This window comes from Lampetra planeri, chromosome 4 (assembly GCF_965212315.1).
Source record: "Lampetra planeri chromosome 4, kcLamPlan1.2.h2, whole genome shotgun sequence".
Classification (NCBI taxonomy): Eukaryota; Metazoa; Chordata; class Hyperoartia; order Petromyzontiformes; family Petromyzontidae; genus Lampetra; species Lampetra planeri.
Window position 1 is genome coordinate 8,332,354 of NC_136110.1, and position 21,997 is coordinate 8,354,350.

Consider the following 21,997-nt stretch of genomic DNA (forward strand, 5'->3'; position numbering starts at 1 on the left):
GTTTCATTGCTTTTATGGCTTTATTTTGGTGATTTTCGAAAAGTTTTTTGGTTTGGCCATGTTTGTTTGTTGTAGTACAGTTAGACTGATGGCCTTAATCTAAGTTGTCTTGTGGTTGTTGTTTGACTTGCATCCCACTGGGATTTTTGCACACAGTGTTGGTGTACGGTGCTTTTTCTGCAATATTTTGCTGTCTTTTCTTGGATTTTCTGTTTGCACATAGTCACCTTAAGATGTTTTCTTGTTCATGTTTTTGTTTTTTGTTTGTTGCGGTTGCACCCGATTCAAGAGCCGAATGGCTCACATGGCTATACCTAATAAATGAACTTGAAATGAAAATAAAAATAATAAATGAACTTGAACTGTAGCGAGTTACAAAAGTGCTGTGACAGCGCTCCTGCATGTCACTTTCAAGTATTTTAGCTCAATTAGGAAGGTTCAAACTCATTGGGACACCCGAAACACACAGCCTAGATACGTATCTAAGGTGCCTTCATAGTTTTACGTTGCGTGTTCGATGTGTTGACGAGCTTTAGGCATGATAAAAACAGACTACCACACAATTATCTGCTATCATTCCACAACTGTTTATTGTTGCTCTCCATCCAAAACGATTTTGAATTGAGTAACAAAAATGCATTCCGAGTTAACGTGTCAGCGGCAAAGAACACTGGATTACATTTTTTGAAGACAATGTATAATTGTTTTTTTATTGTAAAATTCTATTTTCTTATTGTAATCAGAATTTAAATTAAATATATGCTATTCCATTAACCTTCAGTACATATTGCAATATATAGTCGAGGTGGTGGAGTGGTGTGAAATACTGTAAAAATTACAAACCCTGTTGATTAAAAGTGAAATTGCGAAATGCCCCATTATAAAAGTGTTTTACTGATGAAATAACGCCAGACTGCACAAAAGTCTGTGGTTACAAAGAACAGAGGACGACTGCACACGACTGAATAGGTATTCGAATTACCGCCATTGGCTCTGCTTGTTCACATCTATGAAATTAAAAAACAAAGCATATCCACAAGAAATCATAAAATACACCGGGTAATAAAACATTGCAAAACTTCCGCCTCTTGTTGTTCTGCACTTTCCCCACCTTCGCCCATCCCACAATGACCGGTGTGGCCAAGTAGGATCAAATATCCCTCACAACCCGCAGGGCATCGGGAGGCCATCGTCCAGCAATGGATTGACAAAACCGACCCGTACATGTGCGTGGCTGTGGGGTATCAGACGGACGCTTTCGCGGACATACTGAAGCCCCCTCCTGTGAATCGGGGCATGTCAGTGCGCTGCGGCTGGATGAGAGACTCTCCGGACTCGGCCAGCGCGAGTTCACGGTCCCGCTGCCTGTCAAGAGAAGCAGCACATCACGCAAGGCTCAGTTGTTGCCTTTGGTGGAATCACAAGGCACGAGCGCAGGTTAGCTGCAGAGCCGCGTAAAGACGCATCAATAAATCACTGGCTAAATCACCGTCAACAATGTAAGTCCTGTATTCAACATTGACGAATGCCAAAATAGAGATAATGTCCTCCTTCAGATTAAAAAAATCTCAGTGAGTAAATGGGAAACCCCCAAATATCAGCATTCCAAAAAAGACTTGACAATCTGTAAGGTTTTGGTGCATATATATGGTTTAAATTTATCTTAACACCAGTAACAGTACACACACATACACAATGCATACATTTGGAGAGGGAGGTGGGGAGGAAGGGGTTATATTTTTTTTAATGTCAGGGTCTCCTTCATAAGCTGCCATCTGGATAATTCTATCTCATCTCTGTTGTCGGCCATGAGCCAGTGGTGGAAATTCCACATTCCCATCATGAGGTCAGAGTCTCCATATGATGACCACTGTTGACTTTCCACAAAGTGGTACTCAATAAAGTAGAATTATAACTTTTGAATATTATCATAATTCTTACACCTTTATGTATATATTTATGCAATAGTAAATGAAATATTACAAAATAAATAACATTGTCCGCTAAAAAGTGTACGGAATGATTGCATAATTTTCGTGTACACGCAGTCAAGTGATTCAGCATGCCAATCACACACTCAGGAGGCCCTGTTAGTACGAGCTTCACACATTGTGAGCTATGAAGAGCAATGATGAAAAATTTTCACTATAAATCCTTTATATGCGTGGCGGCTAGAGTCCTCTCGTTCTCTGGCTTGAGATGGCTGCCACCTATGGGTCAGATGATTGCCTGCCACCATTAAGCAATTGGTAATTAAATATTTAAAAAAAATTCCTAAAAAGTGTAAAATTTTGGAATTTTTTTTTCACGAAAATACATTGTCACGCACAACGAGTCTGTGTGCAAAATGTCAGCTCGATTGGATCACGGGAAGTGGGTTAAAAAACGACCGAAAGATTTGCACGGTCGTAAGCGCGCAAGCAAGCAAGCAAGTGAACTTAATATAAAGGATTTAAAAAGGGATTTTAATGTTAAATTGGGAAGTCTGCCATATGTAAACTATGACCATGGTACAAACAACCCGTGCTGAGAATACGAAGCATGAAACTCACTCTGAATGGAACACCTTTCAAAGACAATGTGGACAATGAAGCAAATGTGATCATAATTTACATTTATTTGTAAGGCGCCTTCCACTAATGTCTCAAGGCGTGATGAGGAAACTGAGAAACTTTCCAGTTGAAAACTTCAAGAATGGCTTTCCGAAGAGAAGCAATCGCTGGCAGCGATGTAACAGTGCCAAATGAGACTATTTCGAAGGAGACCATCAAATACTACTCATTTCATTATAATCCTGCAATTTCACATGACGCCATATATACAGAGTATGTATAGAGTATATATATGAACATCAAGAGCTTCTTACTTCGTCTGCTGCTCCTTGCGTTTCTGTATAAGGTATTTCTTCTTGACGTTCTGCAGCTCACGGGAAAGCCTCTCCATCTCATATTTGTTCTCCTGGCATTGTGACTCATACATGTTGAGCTCCGAGGCCAGGCTCTGGCAGATTTGCATACACAAACACACAAAGCGGATACTGGAATAAACACTAAGTTATAGGAAGTAGCCAACTTCTACGTATTGTAGAATGTTAGCCAGGTTTTAACTACATAAACCACACTATACTCTTTGGTTCTTTCGGTAAAGTCACATAGGTGAAAAAAGAGAGAGAAATAAATAAATTAAATCACGACGTTTCGATTGCAACACAAGCATCATCATCAGGTGTGACAACCACAGCAAGAAATTTTACTGCTGTGGTTGTCACACCTGATGATGAATGCTTGTGTTGCAATCGAAACGTCGTGATTTAATCTATTTATTTCTATTTTTTTTTAATGTTTTTACCTACGTGACTTTACCGAAAGAACTAAAGAGTATGGATCCTTGCAGTCACGAAAACTTCAAATCTAGAATAAACCACACTCATCATTCCACTCGATTTTGCCAGGTACATTACATATTATAAGTATATCACTTTAGCAACTGGGTATGCAACTGCATAGCCTCAATGCATCACATCCACCACTGCACACCATTCAGGAAATGTATGGAAAATGAATTTGAGCCAAGCTTCCTACTTTCATCTGCTTGGTTTTCTCACGAAGTGTCTGTTGATAAATCTGGAGCTGTTCGGCAACCTCCGGGCCGGGTTGGCGAGCCAGGATGTGTTTGAGCTCCACGTATAGCTTCTCTTTTTCCTAGACACACACAAGCACAGGCAGTAACACATTCCATTAAATTGTACATGTACAGCCCATTTATCAGTACACTGCTGGATGAGTGCCTCTCCGTGCCATGTGGATCGTGGGGGTTATTCAGTGTGGGTTGGTGAAGTTGGGGAGCATAGATGCAGGAGCATAGAAGTATAGTACAATGGATGTTGCCGCACTTCGCTCTGCAGACCGCAACATAGCCCCACGACAACCTGGTGTGCATGTCAGTCACCCATCCAAGCACCATCTATGCTCAACCCTACATAGAGTCTGAGATTTGATGACACATTCTGGGTAATTTGGTTGAAAGCTTTGATAAATTAGGCACGATTGAAGGTCAGTGCATAAAATATACTGACAATATTTTGAGTTGTGACCCCATCATAATTTATCCCACCATTAAAAAAATATTGCTTCAAGAAAACACAATACACTGTTTCTAATTTAAAACATTTAATTGCTTGTGTTCAAGTGTGCATCTGATGATTTAAAACATGGCTAATGCGCCATATGAATGTCAGTTACCAAGCAAAACATGAATATCCTAAAGGATTAGCTATTATCACTGAAAATATGTTTTTTTAATACGTACATATGGTCATAGCTGTATAACATTTGTCGGGTTTATTTAATGGCTAAAGTGTTCTCTCTGGCTTAGGTATTAACTTACTACAGTCAATAAAATATTACTTCAATTACAACCTGTGACAATATTGAAAATATTTTTTTTAATTCTGCACCATCATCTGGAGAGAGCTGCCAAATTAGCCAAGTGTGAAATGAGAAACTTACACTGCATTTACCAGCTTAGAGACTGCTTAAGCAAGCAAATAATTACACCGGCTCCGCATGGGCATGAAATGAGAATCCACGAAAGAACTCGCTACGAGCATTTGCATCTGCAGTCCAATGTCCTGCGACAGCCCACATGTTAGCAATTCAAGCACGTAGTGGCATCCACCGTCCAGCACCAACCCTTAGCGTTCCCTCCTGGCGAAGCCCCCAAGCCAACTCCCTTCCTTTCTCCGAGTCTCGACAGTAACCGTCCATCTAACGCAGCCCCGAGGAGCAGGCCTATAGCCGACCACACGGCCTCCTCTCCTAGCCACGAGCTTCTCTAGCACAGAGGGTCCGGTACAGGTAGCGAGCCTCACCTTAAGTTTCCTGCAGCAGCCGATGGTTAGACACGAAGTCATCCTATCAGTACCCCAAGATTCTTGGAAGAAACCTGGTAACCATTGTTATCATGCCTTTATCTAATTGATAACTCATAAGTCAGAAGCCAAGGATGTGTCAAGGGTGTAGGGAAGACCTGAATGAGCAGCTCCCTCTCGACCACCTCCTCTGTCTTCGTGATGAGTCTCTTTTGCAGCATGTGGATCTTCTGGATCAGCTCGTATGTGCTGGGATCACTGCCCTGTTGGTAGTGGAATACAGTGTTAGACTCTTGATGCTTTAACTATGGCCCTCAAGTTCTATATTAAATGTCTGCATTAGTGTAATTGATAAATACAAACTAGAAATGTTGTTATGTATTAATTAACATACATGCTTAAGCTCAGAAAACTTGAAATCGTAGTTGCAAGATTATATAATTACAATTTATACAATTTTGTGTTTTCATATCAAAAGCAAGAAATGTAAAAAAAGCAAGACCATTAAAATATATAATTTTGTCCTTTACATATTAATATAAAAAAATAAAGCAAAGTCTCAAATTAAATCATTAAGTTTTTAGTGCCCAATAATGGTCTCATGTTCATTGATAAAACACACATTAATAAATTTTATAAATAAAACTGGAATTGTGGCTACATCTTATATTTAGAAAAGATTACCACACAGTACCAAAGTGGCAATGAACCCGGTGTGTAAACCGAACTCTCCGTCAGTGACAAAATGTTTTGTTAAATGTAGCCCAAAATAGATTAAAGCAATGGTAATTAAATGCCGCCTTATCCCCTACGGTTAAGACGAATGCTGTCGCATAGGTCAAACTACAATTATTTTTCAATTATAAACAGGCATTTCTTGACAGCAACGTTGACCGACTGCGAGGAGTGCTCATGCAAATAGGGCCCCACCTCCAACTTCCTCCACCGATGGATGTTCATGGGGTTCTCTAGCTCCTCCTCCAGAGCCTTGCAGCGCGTCCTCTCCCTCAAAAGGTCACGCTGCATGTGGTACACCTCTCGCCTGCCACACCGCATCGCCGTTAATAGAATACGATACAGTCAGGATTTAGATGGCGGCCAAATGTCACTGCATCCCAAGACGCTGCATAAAAATAGTTTACATTTATTTTATAAAGGGAGGGTCCTTCATTCAAAGGCAGTGGGAAAGAAGGGAAGTCTTGAGATTGGACTTCAACAGAGTCGACAACACAGATGGATAGGAAAAGGTAGTTCCACACAATGCAGGTAGCAGGGGAGAATTAGAGACCTCGGGAGAGGTAGGCAGATACATTTATTGAAATTTCTTTGGGATTGGATTGTGAGCCGTTGGAGGGACCGGAGTATTCGGGTGATGTGCTCTCATCTCGAGGACATATTAAAAAAAGAGCAAGTCCGAGAGATGGGTGGGTAACTCAAGGGTAAGAGGATTGAACTAGCACCACTGAGATGTTTGATTCAAATCTGGGCAGTCACTTGTGATTAAACTAGGTTCTCAAGTATAGAACGCATGACTATAAAATATAGTTTTTAACTTAAATTTCCAACATTTCAGCACTAATAGCGAAAAAAAAGTTTGAATTCATTGTCATGTGTTTAACGTCTCTATAACAGGGCATGTGAGAAAATGTGCTGCTTCTAATGTGGATGTTGAGTACTCGTGTGATATCACCTTCTGCTGACCGTTCTCTGGCACAGGATAATGCACTGGCCAATGGAAGAGTCACTGAATAGAATGTTCTTCTTCTCATAGCACAATTGGAATATATTGCAAAAATAAATATAAAACAATTCAGTCAGGCATAATAACAAAATATTAATATAATAACCATTGCGCTTGGCTTCAATGCTTAAACTGCTTATTTGGAAGTCACGAGTGCTGCAGTCAAGGGCATAAAAGGGCATGCAGAGTGTGACAGGACCTTTAATTACTTCGTGTGTGCCCATTAATATTGAGTTACAAATGCGGCCATGTACTCAGAGGACTGTTACACTCTAGCATCTGATCACTTTCTAAAATTGGTCAAAAACCGCTGTTATTGTGTCATCCTTAAAGGAAAACAAGATGAAGAGCCCCCATATAATCTTAACTGACTTATGAGGCAAGTGCTGTTAGCGAACACCTATGAAGGCTGGCACGGCACACGACGGGGTGAGTGACCAGCACCACGCCCAGCTGCCTTTGTCTGCCGAGTGTCAATGTTTACACACCACACCAGGTCCTCATTTGAGGCTGAGTCTACCTAAGAGAGGCCCAGGACCAGTTCTCGCCAGGTTCGTAGCTGCATGAACGCTCCTCCTTAAATGAAAACAAATACCATAAAACAGATAGCTCTATTGTTGTGAATAGGTAACTCGGCTGTGTATTCCACACTGTTTGACGTGAGTGTTAAGCTTAAATAATAAACAGACACACAGATATTGACAGGCACACCAACATATCAGTCTTGTAATGTCAATATGACATCACTCCCTGACATTTTTAATATGTCCAAGTAGCGTTGCCACTATAGTGCTGATGTGGCAAGATAAGACCATCTTTGTTTTTCGGGTTGCATCTCCTTTATGGATGCTTTTACGATGCTGCCTGTCAACACTCGTAACATTAACTCATTATGTGTTTATAATTGTTTATTGTCTAAGATTATATAAAAGTAGACCTCTGTTTTGTGTCTCTACATGTAGATAACAACATTTTATCCAGATAAGGATATTGGCCTGCAGAATTTGTTTAAGGAACCAAACTCTGTACCAGTTTCAACCTTCAGGGTCTCATTAACAGAGTCAGGCTTGATAAACAACAAAGCTCAGGTCTCTTGTGTGGCTGTGTGTGACGTAAGGTCCGGTTACTCCACTCAGCACAGGGTATGGGAATGGGCATGGCAGCGTTACCGGAGGTCCTCGACATTGGCCGTGCTGCGGGTGAGGATGTTCTTCTCGCGACGCAGCTTGCGGATCTCCAGCTTGAGCAGGCGGATGTCCTCTAGGCGCTGGCGGTACTGCACCTCGCCCTTGTTGAGCGTCGACTGTTGGATCTTGATCTTCTCATACAGCAGAGCCAGCTCATCGTTGCGCCGCACCAGCTGTGTGCCCAGCACGTCGCGCTCCGTCAGGACCTGCGGGGGCAGCAGACAGAGATCGCGTGGCAAGAGGAAATCCGTGAGATAGGACGGTGTGCACATTTTGAATTCTATTTGCGTTGAGGAAGCTTAGAGATCAGAGCGCTGCACTGGAACTGCTGAAATGGTGGGTTCAAACCCTGGCAGCCATCTGTGATTAAACCTGGTACTCAAGTGTAGTGAGTTTATGGTCTTACCACATTAGTTATTAGATATATAATTACTGTATGACATGTTTATGCTTCCACGACCAACATCCATAATAGAGGCACAATTCGAGTACAACGTTTCGCCAGTAACTACAACTAGCATCATCAGGCGACAGCCATATCTGGCTGTCATAAAACGTCGTACTCGAATTGTAAACGTTGTGGGTTTACTTTCCAACACACCGGTGTGCTGTACTAGTAACGAATTGCCATGTTTTGTTTATATAACAAACCTTACTAATTGGCTGTGTCGGGTGGTGGCGGGTTCAACGCAACATTTCTATTTACGCGATCTAACCCAAAAAACCTCTATGATGGATCTTGATGCTGTTATTACATTTATAGTGCCTTTCTGTCTTGTATATGTACACTGTCTTTTATAAAGCAAATTAGGTATTAAATGCTGATTAAGAACTTTCATTAACTGTCATTATCAAACAATGCTGACATCTACCAAGGTTGTAGAATTACCTCAAGTTTTTCTGGAGCTACAAGCCACCTCATGCCTGCATGTGCCTTTCGTTAATCACCACTGCATACACCTAACGTAATGAAATTCAGTTCTTCGTTGCAACGGTTCCAACCTGATCTAGCTCCTTCTTCTGCCGGAGACGGTCCTGGTCCGCCTCAGATATGATTCGCAGCAGCTTCCGCTCTTCCACCTCCTGCGAGTCGATGAAGGCCTTTGTTTCCGTTGCTTGCAGTTTCATCCGCTGCAGTTCCACCTGCAAGCAACGACCATGCACTTTTAAATCTAGGCTGAAAAATAACTTCTTGAAAACTGCTTTTTGTGTTTAGTTTGTTGTCCTTCCCCCGCACCTCCGATTAGCACGGTTGGCTACGTACGGCGCGAAAGAAGTTCAACATACATAAGCACGTTCCACTGTAAACCAAGGTGTACATATACAGCCTTTTTGTAAAGCCACTGCTGGATGAGGCCCCTCCCCACGTCTGTGCGGGTCGTGAGGGTTGTTTTACCATATTTCACCATTATGGATAGTGCTGGTGGTGAAGGTGGGGAACACAGCATCAACGTACAGGACATCAATTAATTTACTGCACCGCCCTCTACTGACCACCACGTGGTACCTTAGGCCCTAAACTAATATGTTTGTGCATGGTGGTCACTCATCTAAGCGCTACCCAAGCTCCATCCCACTTAGCTTCCCGAAATTTAAGGAGATTGGCGAGTGATTTGGTCATAAGCATAAACCAATCATCATGGTAAAAAAAAACAATGCTGCCTAAGAAAATGCTTCTGAATAGTTTCTTACTCACTTGGAAAAACTGAAACATGTAAACATCCATTCCATTATTACCAATCATTCTGTATTTAAAAATAGTTCTCTATATATTGTGCTACATTTGTGGTGTAATAACGCGGGCTGCTGACGGAAAGGGATACTGACAGCAGGGCGCAGTACACACGTCAGCAGGAGGAGATCAAAAGGGAAGCCTAGGACAGGGGTCCATCTGGAAGCCGAGAACCCGCTAGTATGTTCTAGAAGGGGGACGTGGCTAGGGCGGGGCGAGGCCACGCCAGGAGGATAAGAGAGGGCCCAGGACGGGGGCTCGGGGCTGTTGCTGGGAGTGGACCCCCCTCGCCGTGTCGCTGTTCGTCACCTTCGTCGCCGCCGCCTCGACCACCCGAAGACGCCGCTAGCTAGCCAGCCTGTCAACTGTACTAGCTAGGCAGTGCCGTCAAGAGACGAATGTGTGACTGGCGTGTAAGCACGTAGGGCGTCTGTAGTTCCCTGACGTGTAGGAACAAAGAAGGTGTCTTAAGAACCCCGACTCGGAGTGAGTCACTACACTTCTGTTGCATAAGTAAGCTACACATATACTTGAAATTGGCTTTGAGAAATAGATGTAAGTATGTATCATATGAAATATTGAGACTGCAAAGACAGTGGTGCACAAGAATATGAATCATTCATGATTTAGGTATCAATTGAATATTGTTCCTATCAACAGTCTTCATGTAAAGTGTGATTGCCAAATATAATTCGGTCAAAAATTTTCTGCTCGATTTTCTCTTCTCAACATAGGCCACTGCCTGAAATATTAGCCTATTCTAACATATCTCTGTTATAATTTAGTGTTAATGAGACGCGGTCCTTTTTGATTGCAAATGTAGAATTGCAAATGTCGATGCAAGCAGTTTGTTGGAGGTAATTAATCAAGCAACATTTGGCCAGTACATACCAGTACGTCTCACGACGACTGAACAACTCATACCTTGAGAGCTTCCCTCTCCTTCTCCACTCGCTGGTTCTCCATGTGCTCTTTGACCAGCGTCGCCTCTTTGGCCGTGATCTCTTCCTTGAGCTGATCAATCTGGTGATTCATTATCTTCAGTTTCCGCTTTGTCTCCGTTATTTCATCCTTCACAAATGAGATTACATTTTAAGAAATGTGATTGTCATACACACATCCATTAGCATTTCGTGATATACCATAAACACTGATCATAATGCTACGTATTACACGATTGAAGTAAAATATGCATTTTTATAGTAGATATACCGATAAAAACAAGCAGCATGCCAAAATACAGCTGGCGTGACACAAGGCTGTGCTGCCACGGCTGTTAATAAAAGTCACAAGACCATCATGCACTCGAGTGTGTCTTCATGATAAATTAATAACATCATGAATGCAACCCTGAGTCACAAGTATTAATGGTCTCGCGCAGTCACATACATATAGTACCTATAGAAAATAATTTGGATCATTGGCTGCCGAAAAAATATATACACCGGCACATGAGTACATACCTGACCTGCAGTAGAACTGAGTTTACCCTCTTCAGACTGAATTACTACAACTGCTTCAAAGCTATTAGCTTTGGTTAATGATTTAGAATGCATGGTGACAAACAACCCTGACTAACATTAACTGTTTCTCTCGTCTTATCATCAGTCATTGTTTAGCCACTACTGTATCAAGGTCTCTACACACCGTCACAATTAATAAAAGTGAAATATGGGAAAGGATTGTAGAACTACTCAAAGTAAATCATGAAGATAAACACGAGAAAAAACAAAAGTAATGTTTGCAAAGTTTTAGAAACTCTTTGCTTACAACTTAAAATGTAACCTATCTAAATTAATCGGCTTTTGGGGATGGTGGTGGTATAGGGAGGTCTTCATCCAGCAGTGGATTGATCATGGTTGCTGATGATAAAATAAATCAGCATAACATTACACTTTTAAAATATAGAGTTAGAATGGAACATAATGGGAAGGGCAAAATATGTCAATATAGGATGCTCTGAAGGCACTCATGGACAGCAGTGAAACAAAAAGGCTCTCTCGGTGAATGACTATCACGACACGAGCACTCTGCCAGGCAGTGACAGCACCTGTGCCTCGATGAGATTCTTGCTGTAGAGGTTGCGGTCAGAGCGCACGGCCTCATACAGGTTTTGCTGCTGCTTGAGTTTCGTCTCGGCTTCTGCTATCTTCTTCTTGAAGTCAAAGATCTGCATCTCGCGCACCTTCACATCCTCCATGTGCAGTAGAACCTGAAAGGTTTACACAGGCAACCGGAGACTTCGAGTGAAGCCATCAGCAATCAACTCAGCATCAAGCTTGCTTATTTAGCCACGAGTGGTTCCTAATCCTGGCCTAAGAACGATGGCCAGTCATATTTACTCATTGTAGTGGTTTGGCAAGGCATTTGCATTCATAAAGAAACATGAGCCTTTCAAGTTGGGTAAAATCCAAAAATACAAAGCATGATTAACATGTAAATGAACAAATTCTGCATCATGCTAAACTGTGCCTGATGTTATAGAATTACTTTATATACAATTTAATATATAATGTACAATTCCACATCATACATTAAAATCCCTATGCCAAACATTTACTTGCAGTGGTTTACTCCAGTGGAATTCCAGTTCAGCATAGGGGGATATCAAAGTACAAAGCTGTACTATTATTTATTTCATGCATAAATATTATGCATGTAATAATTATCCTATTAATTAAAATGTATTATGCTCACGATTCTAGCATAAACATGTATATTTAAGAATGATGCAATTCATTTTATACTACAGTAGATTCTATATGCACCCCCAGGGCAAGACAGCAAACATTACAAACAAGAAAAAAAGATTCTAGAATCGAATTGTACAATCTATACACCGGCATGTGAATTTCCACATGCATAATATTTATAATGCAATTACTGTGAAACTCAGAGAAGTTTGGACTATTCTAGGGTTTGCTTCACTTAAATAAACAACCGCTACAAATATTAATCCAGCAGGCCCAATGCTTGATGGACTAAGGGTTATTTTATTTTGGCAATAAGACAAAAGACAGTTAGTTGCACGTTCATGTATTAGTTGAAAATTATTTCACGAGCCTGCCACGGTAGTGAGGGTCCCGTGCAGCATCCACAGCCGTGCCTTTTGCGTGAGGTCGCTGGCCTCGTTGATGTAGCGGTCGCGCTCTTTCTCCAGCTGGAAGATGATCTTGCGCTGCTTCTGGGCCTCGTCCTTGTAATTCTGGATCTCTTGCTCCAGGTTGCGCTTGGACTGCTCGTGCAGGCGCACCATGTGCACCTGCTTTTGTGTCTCGCCTGCCGCTTTGCCGATGTTCTGCAATCCACGCAACGGAGCAGTTAAGCAGCTAGCACACACGTAAGCAGTGGCTTTGTGGCATGTAGCATGTCTACTATTGTGCTCGACTAATATGCAGTGTTTTTGACAGTGTTGTATATTTAATAGTGTACAATATTTAATTACGCACAATGCCAAGTTCAGTTTCGTTTGTCTTCCTTCCCCCGCACCTCCGATTAGCACTGATGGCTATGTATGGTGCGAAAAAAGTTCAACATACATACAAATCGCTTGAATTAAGAATATCTCTTAATGTGCATAACCCGAGGACACTTCTGCTATATCACCAAACATCAGTTGGGCAAATGTTAACCAGAATGCATTGTTGTTGTGTAAAAGAAACACGAAGGCATACACTTATACAAACATTATGTACATATTAAGAGTAAATGTTAGCGTGGTGTTCTGACCTTATTCAATAACTCTTTCTCTCGCAGTAGTTCATCAATAATCTTCTTGTCAACTTCCATCTGTTTTTTTGAAGCCTCGGCCTCTGCACAATAAATGTCAATATTCATAAATATGTTATCATCACTATTGTGAGCCATTACGATTCACTGCTGGATTAAGAATTTTCCATACCATCTCTCATGGTCGTATGATGCCACAATCCATCTCACTCCTGCACAAAAAAATTTACTCATTGGTGCATAACTGCAGTGTGTTTGTCCTCTCAAAAATACTTGTTCAAACTATACAAACATCAACAAATTAGAAGTTATACAGAAATTATAAATAAAAATACATGAAGTCATGCAAACATTGTGATAAATTTACATTTCAACTTAAATTTTCAGCACACTAACTGTTGAGTAATTTCCATTTCACACGACAACTTGCGTAGTTTATGACTGAAGCCTAAACAATAATTATCATTTTCTTTTCGTGAAAAGAACAGATAAAAATTAGCTCAGATAACAGAGATCCTGGTGAAGCAATTGAGATTTAGAGAGGAAACAGGAAACAAACCTTTCTCCATTCTAGAAATCTGGTTTTTCAAAATCTCTCTCTGTTGCTCCACCTCCGTCTTTTGGTCCTCAATCTGACGGAGCTTCTTCTGCGTCATTTCACGCATCTTGGTGAGCCGAGTGATCTCATGCTTCATCTGGAACACTTCATCCTCCCGAGCCTGTCCATCAAGAGCAGACAGATTGAGAATCATCAACTGTATTTCTTGAAACTTAACATTGGGGTATCCTCGTTTACGCACGGTGCGAAAGAAGTGCAGCCTACATACATACGTTATGATTTATTGTATTTTTAAATATAAAAATTCTGCTTAAAATGTAAAATAAACAAACAAGGCAGTGACAATGGATTGCATCAATTATAATGTAAAAAGTGATGTGGCTGTAATCCACAATATCATTGTGAGAAAATATTCCGGGAACAAAGATTTGGTCCAATGTTGTGTTATGGGGCCCTCTGCTGGAGAGTACGATGACACAAATAAGTGCAATCCACTGAACGTTTATAATAAAAGGAGAAACGTCTTCGGGCTTTTATACATTTTACATGTCTCAATACCTTTCTTCGTACACTTCTTTACCAACAATTTTAAAAAATAGTGTGACAGCTCTCCAGTTTGAGATCATTCCCGTGGGATAATCTTATCACATCTTCAGATTAAAATGTGGTGAGCAAGCAGCACGTACTTTTAGTTCACCAGAACTCTGCTGGTTCTCATGCGCCAGCTGATCCACCAACATGACCTTCTGATCGTACTCTTGCTGCAGCTTCATGGATCTGACCTTCAGGCTTTCACTTTCCTTGATTGTTCGCTCATTTTGTATCTATGGCACACAGAGAGACAACACACACGTGATAAATTACACTAAATAAAAAAATGATGGACATGAATGAAATGTGTCCGATACAAAATCCAACAATCCCTCTGGCATAGTTCAAAAGTAACAACAAAGGGGACCAACAAAGGATCAGTAAAGAGTCAACCGGGGATGAAAGCATAATTTAATTAGAGTTTCTGTGCTCATTATGAGGTAGTTATAGTGTTGGCATGAGTGCTTTTCTCTCAATAATTCTTGAAGTAAAACAATAATTTCCTTCCCATCTTTAAAAAGTTGTTTTCCTTTTACCAAATTTGAATTCCAATTGTGTTATATTTGCAATGTCATGGGGCAAAGTGCCCATTTGAATATTTCACAGAGAAGTGCAATCCTTCGTGTTTGAGAACGGCCCATGGATTTTAGGCAAATTAAATGTGGAACCAACATTTATTTTGATGGACTAAGACCAACTCACTACGCAGGTCTGGATTTGAATCCAGGAACTAATAGGTGCCAGCTCAGCACTCTGGCCTGTGAACCACACAGCCAAAGCCTTACGTTCTGGTCTTTAAGCTGCTGCTCCTGCCTCTGTAGCTCATCCTTGCTGCGCTGCAGATGGCCCTGCAGATTCTTGTTCTCAGCATGTTTGTTGTCTATATCCATCTGCATCTGCTTAACCTCCCGCTCCAGCTTCTCCTTGCGACGAGTCTCCCGCATTATGTCATTCTGTCGCATCTGGATGTCTTGCTGAAGCTGTGGTGGGAGATACGACGAAATATTTCAACCAAGTTTCCTTTGCAAGAGACCATTAAGTTAATTAACTCCTGAAACCCCACAAATCGTTAAGCGTCATGCACACTTCTATTGCCACACATTAAAATGATTTAATACACGATATTAAAAAACTCAGAAACATGTCAAGGTTAAATGAGTCTCACTCAAAATACGTATAAAAATATGTACTTTCATTAATTTAACATCTCAATGTGTTTAAAAATGCAACCCTCTTTTTCGACCTTTTCTGCCCAACATTTTGAGTTGCTTCAATATTTTAAAATAACTTTACAGCTCTGATGCAATCTGCAGCTGGATGAAAGCTTCCACATGCCATATTGGTCATGGGGGTTATTTGACCATACTTCACCATGCTGCTCAGTATAGGTTTGTTAAGGGGGTTGGGGCGGGGAGTGGGCATAACTGGACTGGTTCAGATATCACTCGCTACTGATTTTAGTTATGGCCAGGAACTGAACTCAGGTGACTGGGTCCATCGCACTGTGTGCTAACCACTGCACCACTACTCCTCCTTGGGCAAAAACCGAAAATGAAAACATTACTTGTAAGAATGTTTTTAAATGAGCAGGTGAGTTTGCATCCCATGAACGTAGCTGCGTGTATCTGTCTCAGAACGATGTGATAGCTGCCTTACCTCGGAAATGGTTTGTTCAACCTCAGTCATATCCTGCTCCATCTTCTGCTGCTGGGTGGTTGCCTGTGCAAGATCCTCACGGAGCCTCACCACATCAGACAGCAGCCCATCCCTCTCCTTCGTCAAGTCCTCTTTGGCTTTTAGCAGATCGTTTAAGCTGAGGACACATGGGGCAAACATGAAACTTATGCCAAACATAATTCGTATTTGAAATATTAGGCATATAAAATACTGCATTGCTTGCTGCTTTGATGAATTGCCACAATTGTGAGTCGTGCTTTTATTCAACAAACAATACTTGTTTTGCCATTTTCGTAAATGTAGCGCTTCTAGTGGCTGCAGAGTTTACAGCAAGTAATTGCAACAAATGATAACTAAACTATTTATACATACACAATTTAGTACACATGAGTGTAAGAATATACTTTAATATCTAAATCCAGAAGTAAATGCATGACTATTACAGTACATCTATATGCAGCATTCAAATATACAAATGAACAGTGCATTAAATTGTTTGTCATCTTTACAACTTACCACTGTACGGTCAAATGTTGTCATTTGCTTCATGCTTTACACAAATGCGAGCTTAAATTGCAGTATTAAATTTCAACGTGATAAACAGGACAAGCACTATGAATACCAGTGGTCGGGGGCGGTCAAGAGTGCTTGTCCGACTAAGCGAGTGATCCACGCCATCAGACATCGTGGAGATTCCACAACTTAGTCAATGCAAATGAGCACTGCTCAATCCTTAGTTTCAATATAGGGATACACTGTGAATACGACTAACAATGTTAACCACTAATCACAGTCATCAATATTCCTTATGAATGCCTGGCTGTTGCCTTATCTACTTGTATTCCTGTCCTTGAGAAATGCCAGCTCCTTGTTCGACCATCTTGGCCAGGTTTGTGATCTCCTGCTTGAGGGTCTGGATGGTTTCTTTGGCCCTCTGCTCCTTCTCATGGGCTGCGTCCACCATCTTCCAAGCTTTCTCAATTTCCTTCAAGCAAACACACACAATGAAATGTAAAAGTTGGTCACTGGGTCTTTATAATAATTTAATTCAAAGCAGGCAGCAAGCTATATAAATCTCCCAAAGCATAATCATGCAATCTACCACGAGGCTATGCATTAATATGACTTTTCTCAAAACTTGAATGAGGCAACATATATCAATAGTTGATTCCAGGGAAATATCTTCCTTTTCCAAAACATACTGATTTAATTGAAGGGGAGATGATACATGGATAAAACACAATCAGCATATGTTCACTTGAGTCCTGCAATACAAATACCCCCTTGCAGTGTATCAGTTTAGTATAACTTAAAAGGCAGCAACAAACCTTTCTCACTCCAATCATAACATATACTTTTTATGACATCAGTTTAGCTCTTGCACAATGTATCACCAGTGCGGCAGCAAAGTACCAGTAGGAGGCAGTACATCGAAGTAGCTTGCTGAACTATTTCTGCAGTTCTAGTGTTATCCCCTCATATGGGTGGGTTTTCTTTGGTCACTCCAGATTCCTCCCACATAAAATACACACCTTACAAAAGCACTTAGAAGGCAAGGGTTGGTTGATCACGCCACTTTGTAAAACTCTCAAACTCATTGCGATACCAGGTAGTCAGGAGATGTCATTAAATCAAGTAGGCCAATAACCCCCCATCTGTGTGGACTTTTGAGCATTATCCCCCACATGGGTGTTCTCCAAATACTATAGTTTCCTACCACAAGCAAACCAATACAAATAAATTAGCCAAACTATCTAAAGCAGGAACTTAGTAAAAGTGTCCTTTAAAATCACACGAACATTCCTGGTTTAACAAATGATTATTATTCATGACGCACCATTCCACAACAAAAATAGGATACAATTTCAGTAATTTCTAAAGCAGGGATTTTAGCTGTCAGTGATGGAAGTGCATTCCACATTTGATTAATTAATCGGCATAGGAAAGCTATGAGGACATTCCTGACCAAGGTCGCTGAGTAGCTCAGAGGTCAGAGTGCTAAGCTGGCATCCCTGAGATCCTGGGCTCGTATCCAGGCAGCCACTTGTGATTAAACTGAGCTCTCAAAGTGTAATAAGTTGATGTTCTCAGCCTGATCACCAATGAATGCACTTAATTTGGCATTTTGGCTGTCATGCGCTCTCATATGGGAAAATGCTGCCCTCTACAATATGAATCAAGTCACTTGAAGGGATCCCAGAAGGAGCTCTATGGTATCCAATTCAGTGGCCCATTTTCTACCATTAAAGCATTGCTCTGTGAGAGATCCGAATAGTTTCTTCGGCTCATGATATGATGATGATAACACAATCGGATTACATTGTGGGGGATTTTTTATATTTAAGAAGTTGCTGACCTTCTTGAGGGAAGCGATGCTGGCGTGATCCTCCTGCGATAGCTTGAGGGCGGTGGACACCTTGGCAGAGTTGGCGACAATCTCGGCATTCAGCTCACGGCACTTGGTCATTAGGCGCTTCTCGTTGTCGTGGGACTTCTTGAGGGCGCGGTGCAGCTTCTCGTACTCATCGCGGAACTTTTCCAGGCTCTTGTCGCCTGTCAGCTCGCTCAGCACCTCCTGGAAGTCCCTCTCCAGCGACTCAAACGTGCCCTCGTCGCCAACAACGGGGGGAGCCTTCTCTTTCTCCATCTCTATTTCCTGCGTGCACACATGGTCATTCGGTTTAAAATGGGCTTTGGTTTTGTTTGATTACATGCTGTTTATTTATACGAGTACTGTATAAAGTTCGTGTAATTTATAGGACCAGGGTTAACTTACTCACTGAATATTTGTCACATCACTAGGAGACTGGAGTACACACGTGACTAGTAATGACAGCACTTTAATATCGAGACGTATACTGGATACGGTGTGCCAGGAACTATTATCTGGGTTGCTAACCAGGACAGACTCAAATTAAATTAAGCCCTGACAGTTAAAACCTATACTTTAATATATATATGAACCGGCTGTGTGCACCATTTACTTATGTGGTCTATTGCGGCGTGATGCTCACGCTGGCTTTCTGAGCTGTCTTGTTTCCTGTTCTTGACACAGTGTAAATGTAACTTATTATTATATAAATATATCCTGAATAAGATGTAGATTAAAAAATGTATGTATATGCGGCATTGCTATGTATGTATCACTTGATAGCCTGGACACCCTTGGAAATGAGATATTCCATCTCAAGAGATCATCCAGGTCAAATATTCCGATTCTTTTTTTTATTTTCAGCCCTGTGACAAATCGCCTGCTGTATGAAGGCCTCCTGTTGCCGGTTCGGTTAAAGGGGTTGTGTAACCCTACTTCATTGGGTTCAGAAAAGAGTGCCCTAACCAGTGCGCCACTCTTTAATACACTGTCCAGGATGATTGATACCCGACTGATTTCTAATGACACTCTTATTTTCTGCTCAACAGGCGACTGAATACCGTCACATTGATGGCTCCATATCTTCCAATGGAGTTAGTTAAACGATTTAATGCGTGAATTGAGATTGGTGGGAGACATGTAGAGGCATTGCGATATAATTTCTCCCTATCGTTTTCGCGGGGATTTATATGAATAGATAATCCCGAATATCCCACTTAACACCAAGACGAATATCTTCATTTCCCCAACACAAATGCATTTAGTCAGGCTGAACTGCATTTGTGGATGGAGTAATTTCTTCTCTTCGTTTGGAAACGAAATTTTCTTGCTTGTATTTGCATAAGTAGATTCTATATATTCTCCTAATTCTTATTGTAAAGTCAGTGGATGAGAATAGTTGTATTAGTTTCACTTATGCTACGTTTAGAGTATTTATTCCGTTGTGAGCCTGTTGCTCATGCGTTGGGAGTGGTGTACAAGCAGAGTTCACAACAAACCACTCAACACATCCGTCAACAACAACAGTGTGTGTGTGTGGCCTTAGTGACGTTTCGGGCAATGGCTCTTCATAGAACATGAATAATAATACGTGTAAACAGAGTTGTAAAATGGTTCACGTGTGAAATTGAATAAGAAAATACACATTTCACATAGAAGAAGAAGACCTGATCCAGGCACTATTTGGACACACATGTGTAATGGACAAGAACAGGAAAATTGAAAGTGCGCTGTTCGGTCGAAATGGAAGGAAGGGGAAAGAGAGGAAGACTTAACAGAAGATGTCCTGGCGACGACATCGCAATAGATCTGTGCCAGAAAGATGTGGCCACGACTTGAGCATATTGGCACCACAAGACGGAGGGAAAAGTGGAAAGAAATGACGCAATGTGCAGTGGACACCTTACGGGCTGATCTGCCCTATGGATCGTAATGATGATGATGGTGGTTGGTGGTAGTTTAGACAGATGAAGACACTTGGGACTTTTTTTATATCGTTTCCAATGGAGACATGAGATTGAAGTACCGGTGAAATTAGTATGAAATGTGCTAAATAGTAAAATATTCCAGAACACAAGTAAATGTATAAAGATAAGTCAATATAACGTGTATCGTACATTTATCGATGTGGTGAATATTTGACTTATAGGAATGATGAAAATGCGCAAGCATTGAATTATGTTTGAAAGATGACTGATGGATTTGGTTTAAAAAAATGTTAAAACTGTTCTTTTTTCTAAATTGGTCGAAACACATTGAATATATCAACCTACATTGAGGTTAACCTTCCACAGCTTAAATATTCGCAATGTTACAGTATTATATGCACAAAAAATATTTTAATAACAAACAGTACAACGTGTATTGGCATGCCTGAACTGCAATATTAAATTAATGTGATCCTCGGTATATAAATAACGAGTACGTACCTCTTCCATAGCTGACCCCGTATACACAACACTGTACTTATACAAAAAACATGAATCTTGTTGTTAAAAAAAATACTTGGCACAATGAAAACCACAGAAACGTTAAGTGGCTGAACGAAGGCTTCAGTTTGCACCGAGGCCTGTTGGGCGCGTTGCCTTGGAGACGTAAACAACGCGGTTATCTCGCGAGACTTGCCCCCGCCTCTCGCGAGATCTCGCGAGACTAGCCCCCGCCTCTCGCGAGATCTCGCCCACGCGTTCGAGGTCAGGCACCTGTTGAACTCCACGTGGCGAGAGGAAAATTGAAGACCTTAGGAGGCCTGTGTGGCATTAGGATTTCACACGAGCACTCTCATTCGCATTTAACGGATGTATTCCATTTGCCCTTTGACATCCATTTGCCCTTTGACAAAATCAAGAGCCGAATGGCTCACAGGGCTATACCTAATAAGTGAACTTGAACTTGATGTGCCCATCCAAACCCAAGATTTGAGCCTGGGTAGTGCTTGACTGGGTGACCCCTATGCACACACAGGTGGTGTGTCATTGGGCTCCAAGTCGTCTCGGTCAAATTTTGATTTAAAGCTTTTGTGACTGCAGGGATTCATATTCTTGGTTCTTTCGGTAAAGTCACGTAGAAGGGAAATAAAATACATTTTCTTGCTGTGGATTTCACACCTGATGATGATTGCTTGTGTTGCAGTCGAAACGTCGTGAGATTTTGTATTTTTTTAATATTTATATTATTTCCCTTATACGTGACTTTACCGAAAGAACCAAGAATATCGTCTCGATCAGTCAACCCATGTGGCACCTGGGTCCGTCCCGTGACCTGTCAGTGAGCCTTCGACACTTCACGTGTCCTCAAAGTGCACCTGGCCTGGCACAGGCGCCGTGGTGACGTCGCAGTCACTTAGTATTGATGTGGATGTGGGCAGCGGAGGGTTGGTGTAACAACTTACATTGCTATTCTTAGGTTTTTTTCGGTAAAGTCACGTAGGTAAAACATCAAAATTAATAAAAAATAAAATAAAAATCACGACGTTTCGGAGGCAACACAAGTCTCTGTCATCAGGTGGGACCGTCACAGCCAGATTAGCTGCATCAAGTG

General features: G+C 41.3%; 1 protein-coding gene across 1 annotated transcript; it reads right to left on the bottom strand.

Annotated features, from left to right (window-relative positions):
* Positions 1-570: 570 nt before the first annotated feature.
* Positions 571-21,074, bottom strand: CFAP58 (cilia and flagella associated protein 58). The gene is made up of 18 exons (XM_078593190.1): positions 20,887-21,074; positions 18,443-18,742; positions 16,923-17,071; positions 16,066-16,222; positions 15,195-15,389; positions 14,505-14,642; positions 13,819-13,978; positions 13,260-13,342; positions 12,637-12,828; positions 11,581-11,742; positions 10,455-10,601; positions 8,801-8,941; positions 7,781-8,004; positions 5,801-5,912; positions 5,029-5,133; positions 3,582-3,701; positions 2,867-3,000; positions 571-1,365 (listed from the first exon to the last, which is right to left on the bottom strand). The coding sequence occupies exons 1-18, from the start codon at positions 20,893-20,895 to the stop codon at positions 1,245-1,247; spliced, it is 2,649 nt and encodes an 882-aa protein (XP_078449316.1). The 5' UTR covers positions 20,896-21,074; the 3' UTR covers positions 571-1,244.
* Between the last annotated feature and the right edge of the window lie 923 nt (positions 21,075-21,997).

Bases quoted from the DNA above. Each gene is read 5' to 3' on its own strand.
- CFAP58 (XM_078593190.1), bottom strand. The intron at 17,072-18,442 runs GTCAGCAACTTC...GTTTGCTTGAAG, and splicing joins GCATCGCTTCCCTCAAGAAG to GAAATTGAGAAAGCTTGGAA. The intron at 8,005-8,800 runs GTTGGAACCGTT...CTGCCCCCGCAG, and splicing joins AGAAGAAGGAGCTAGATCAG to GTCCTGACGGAGCGCGACGT.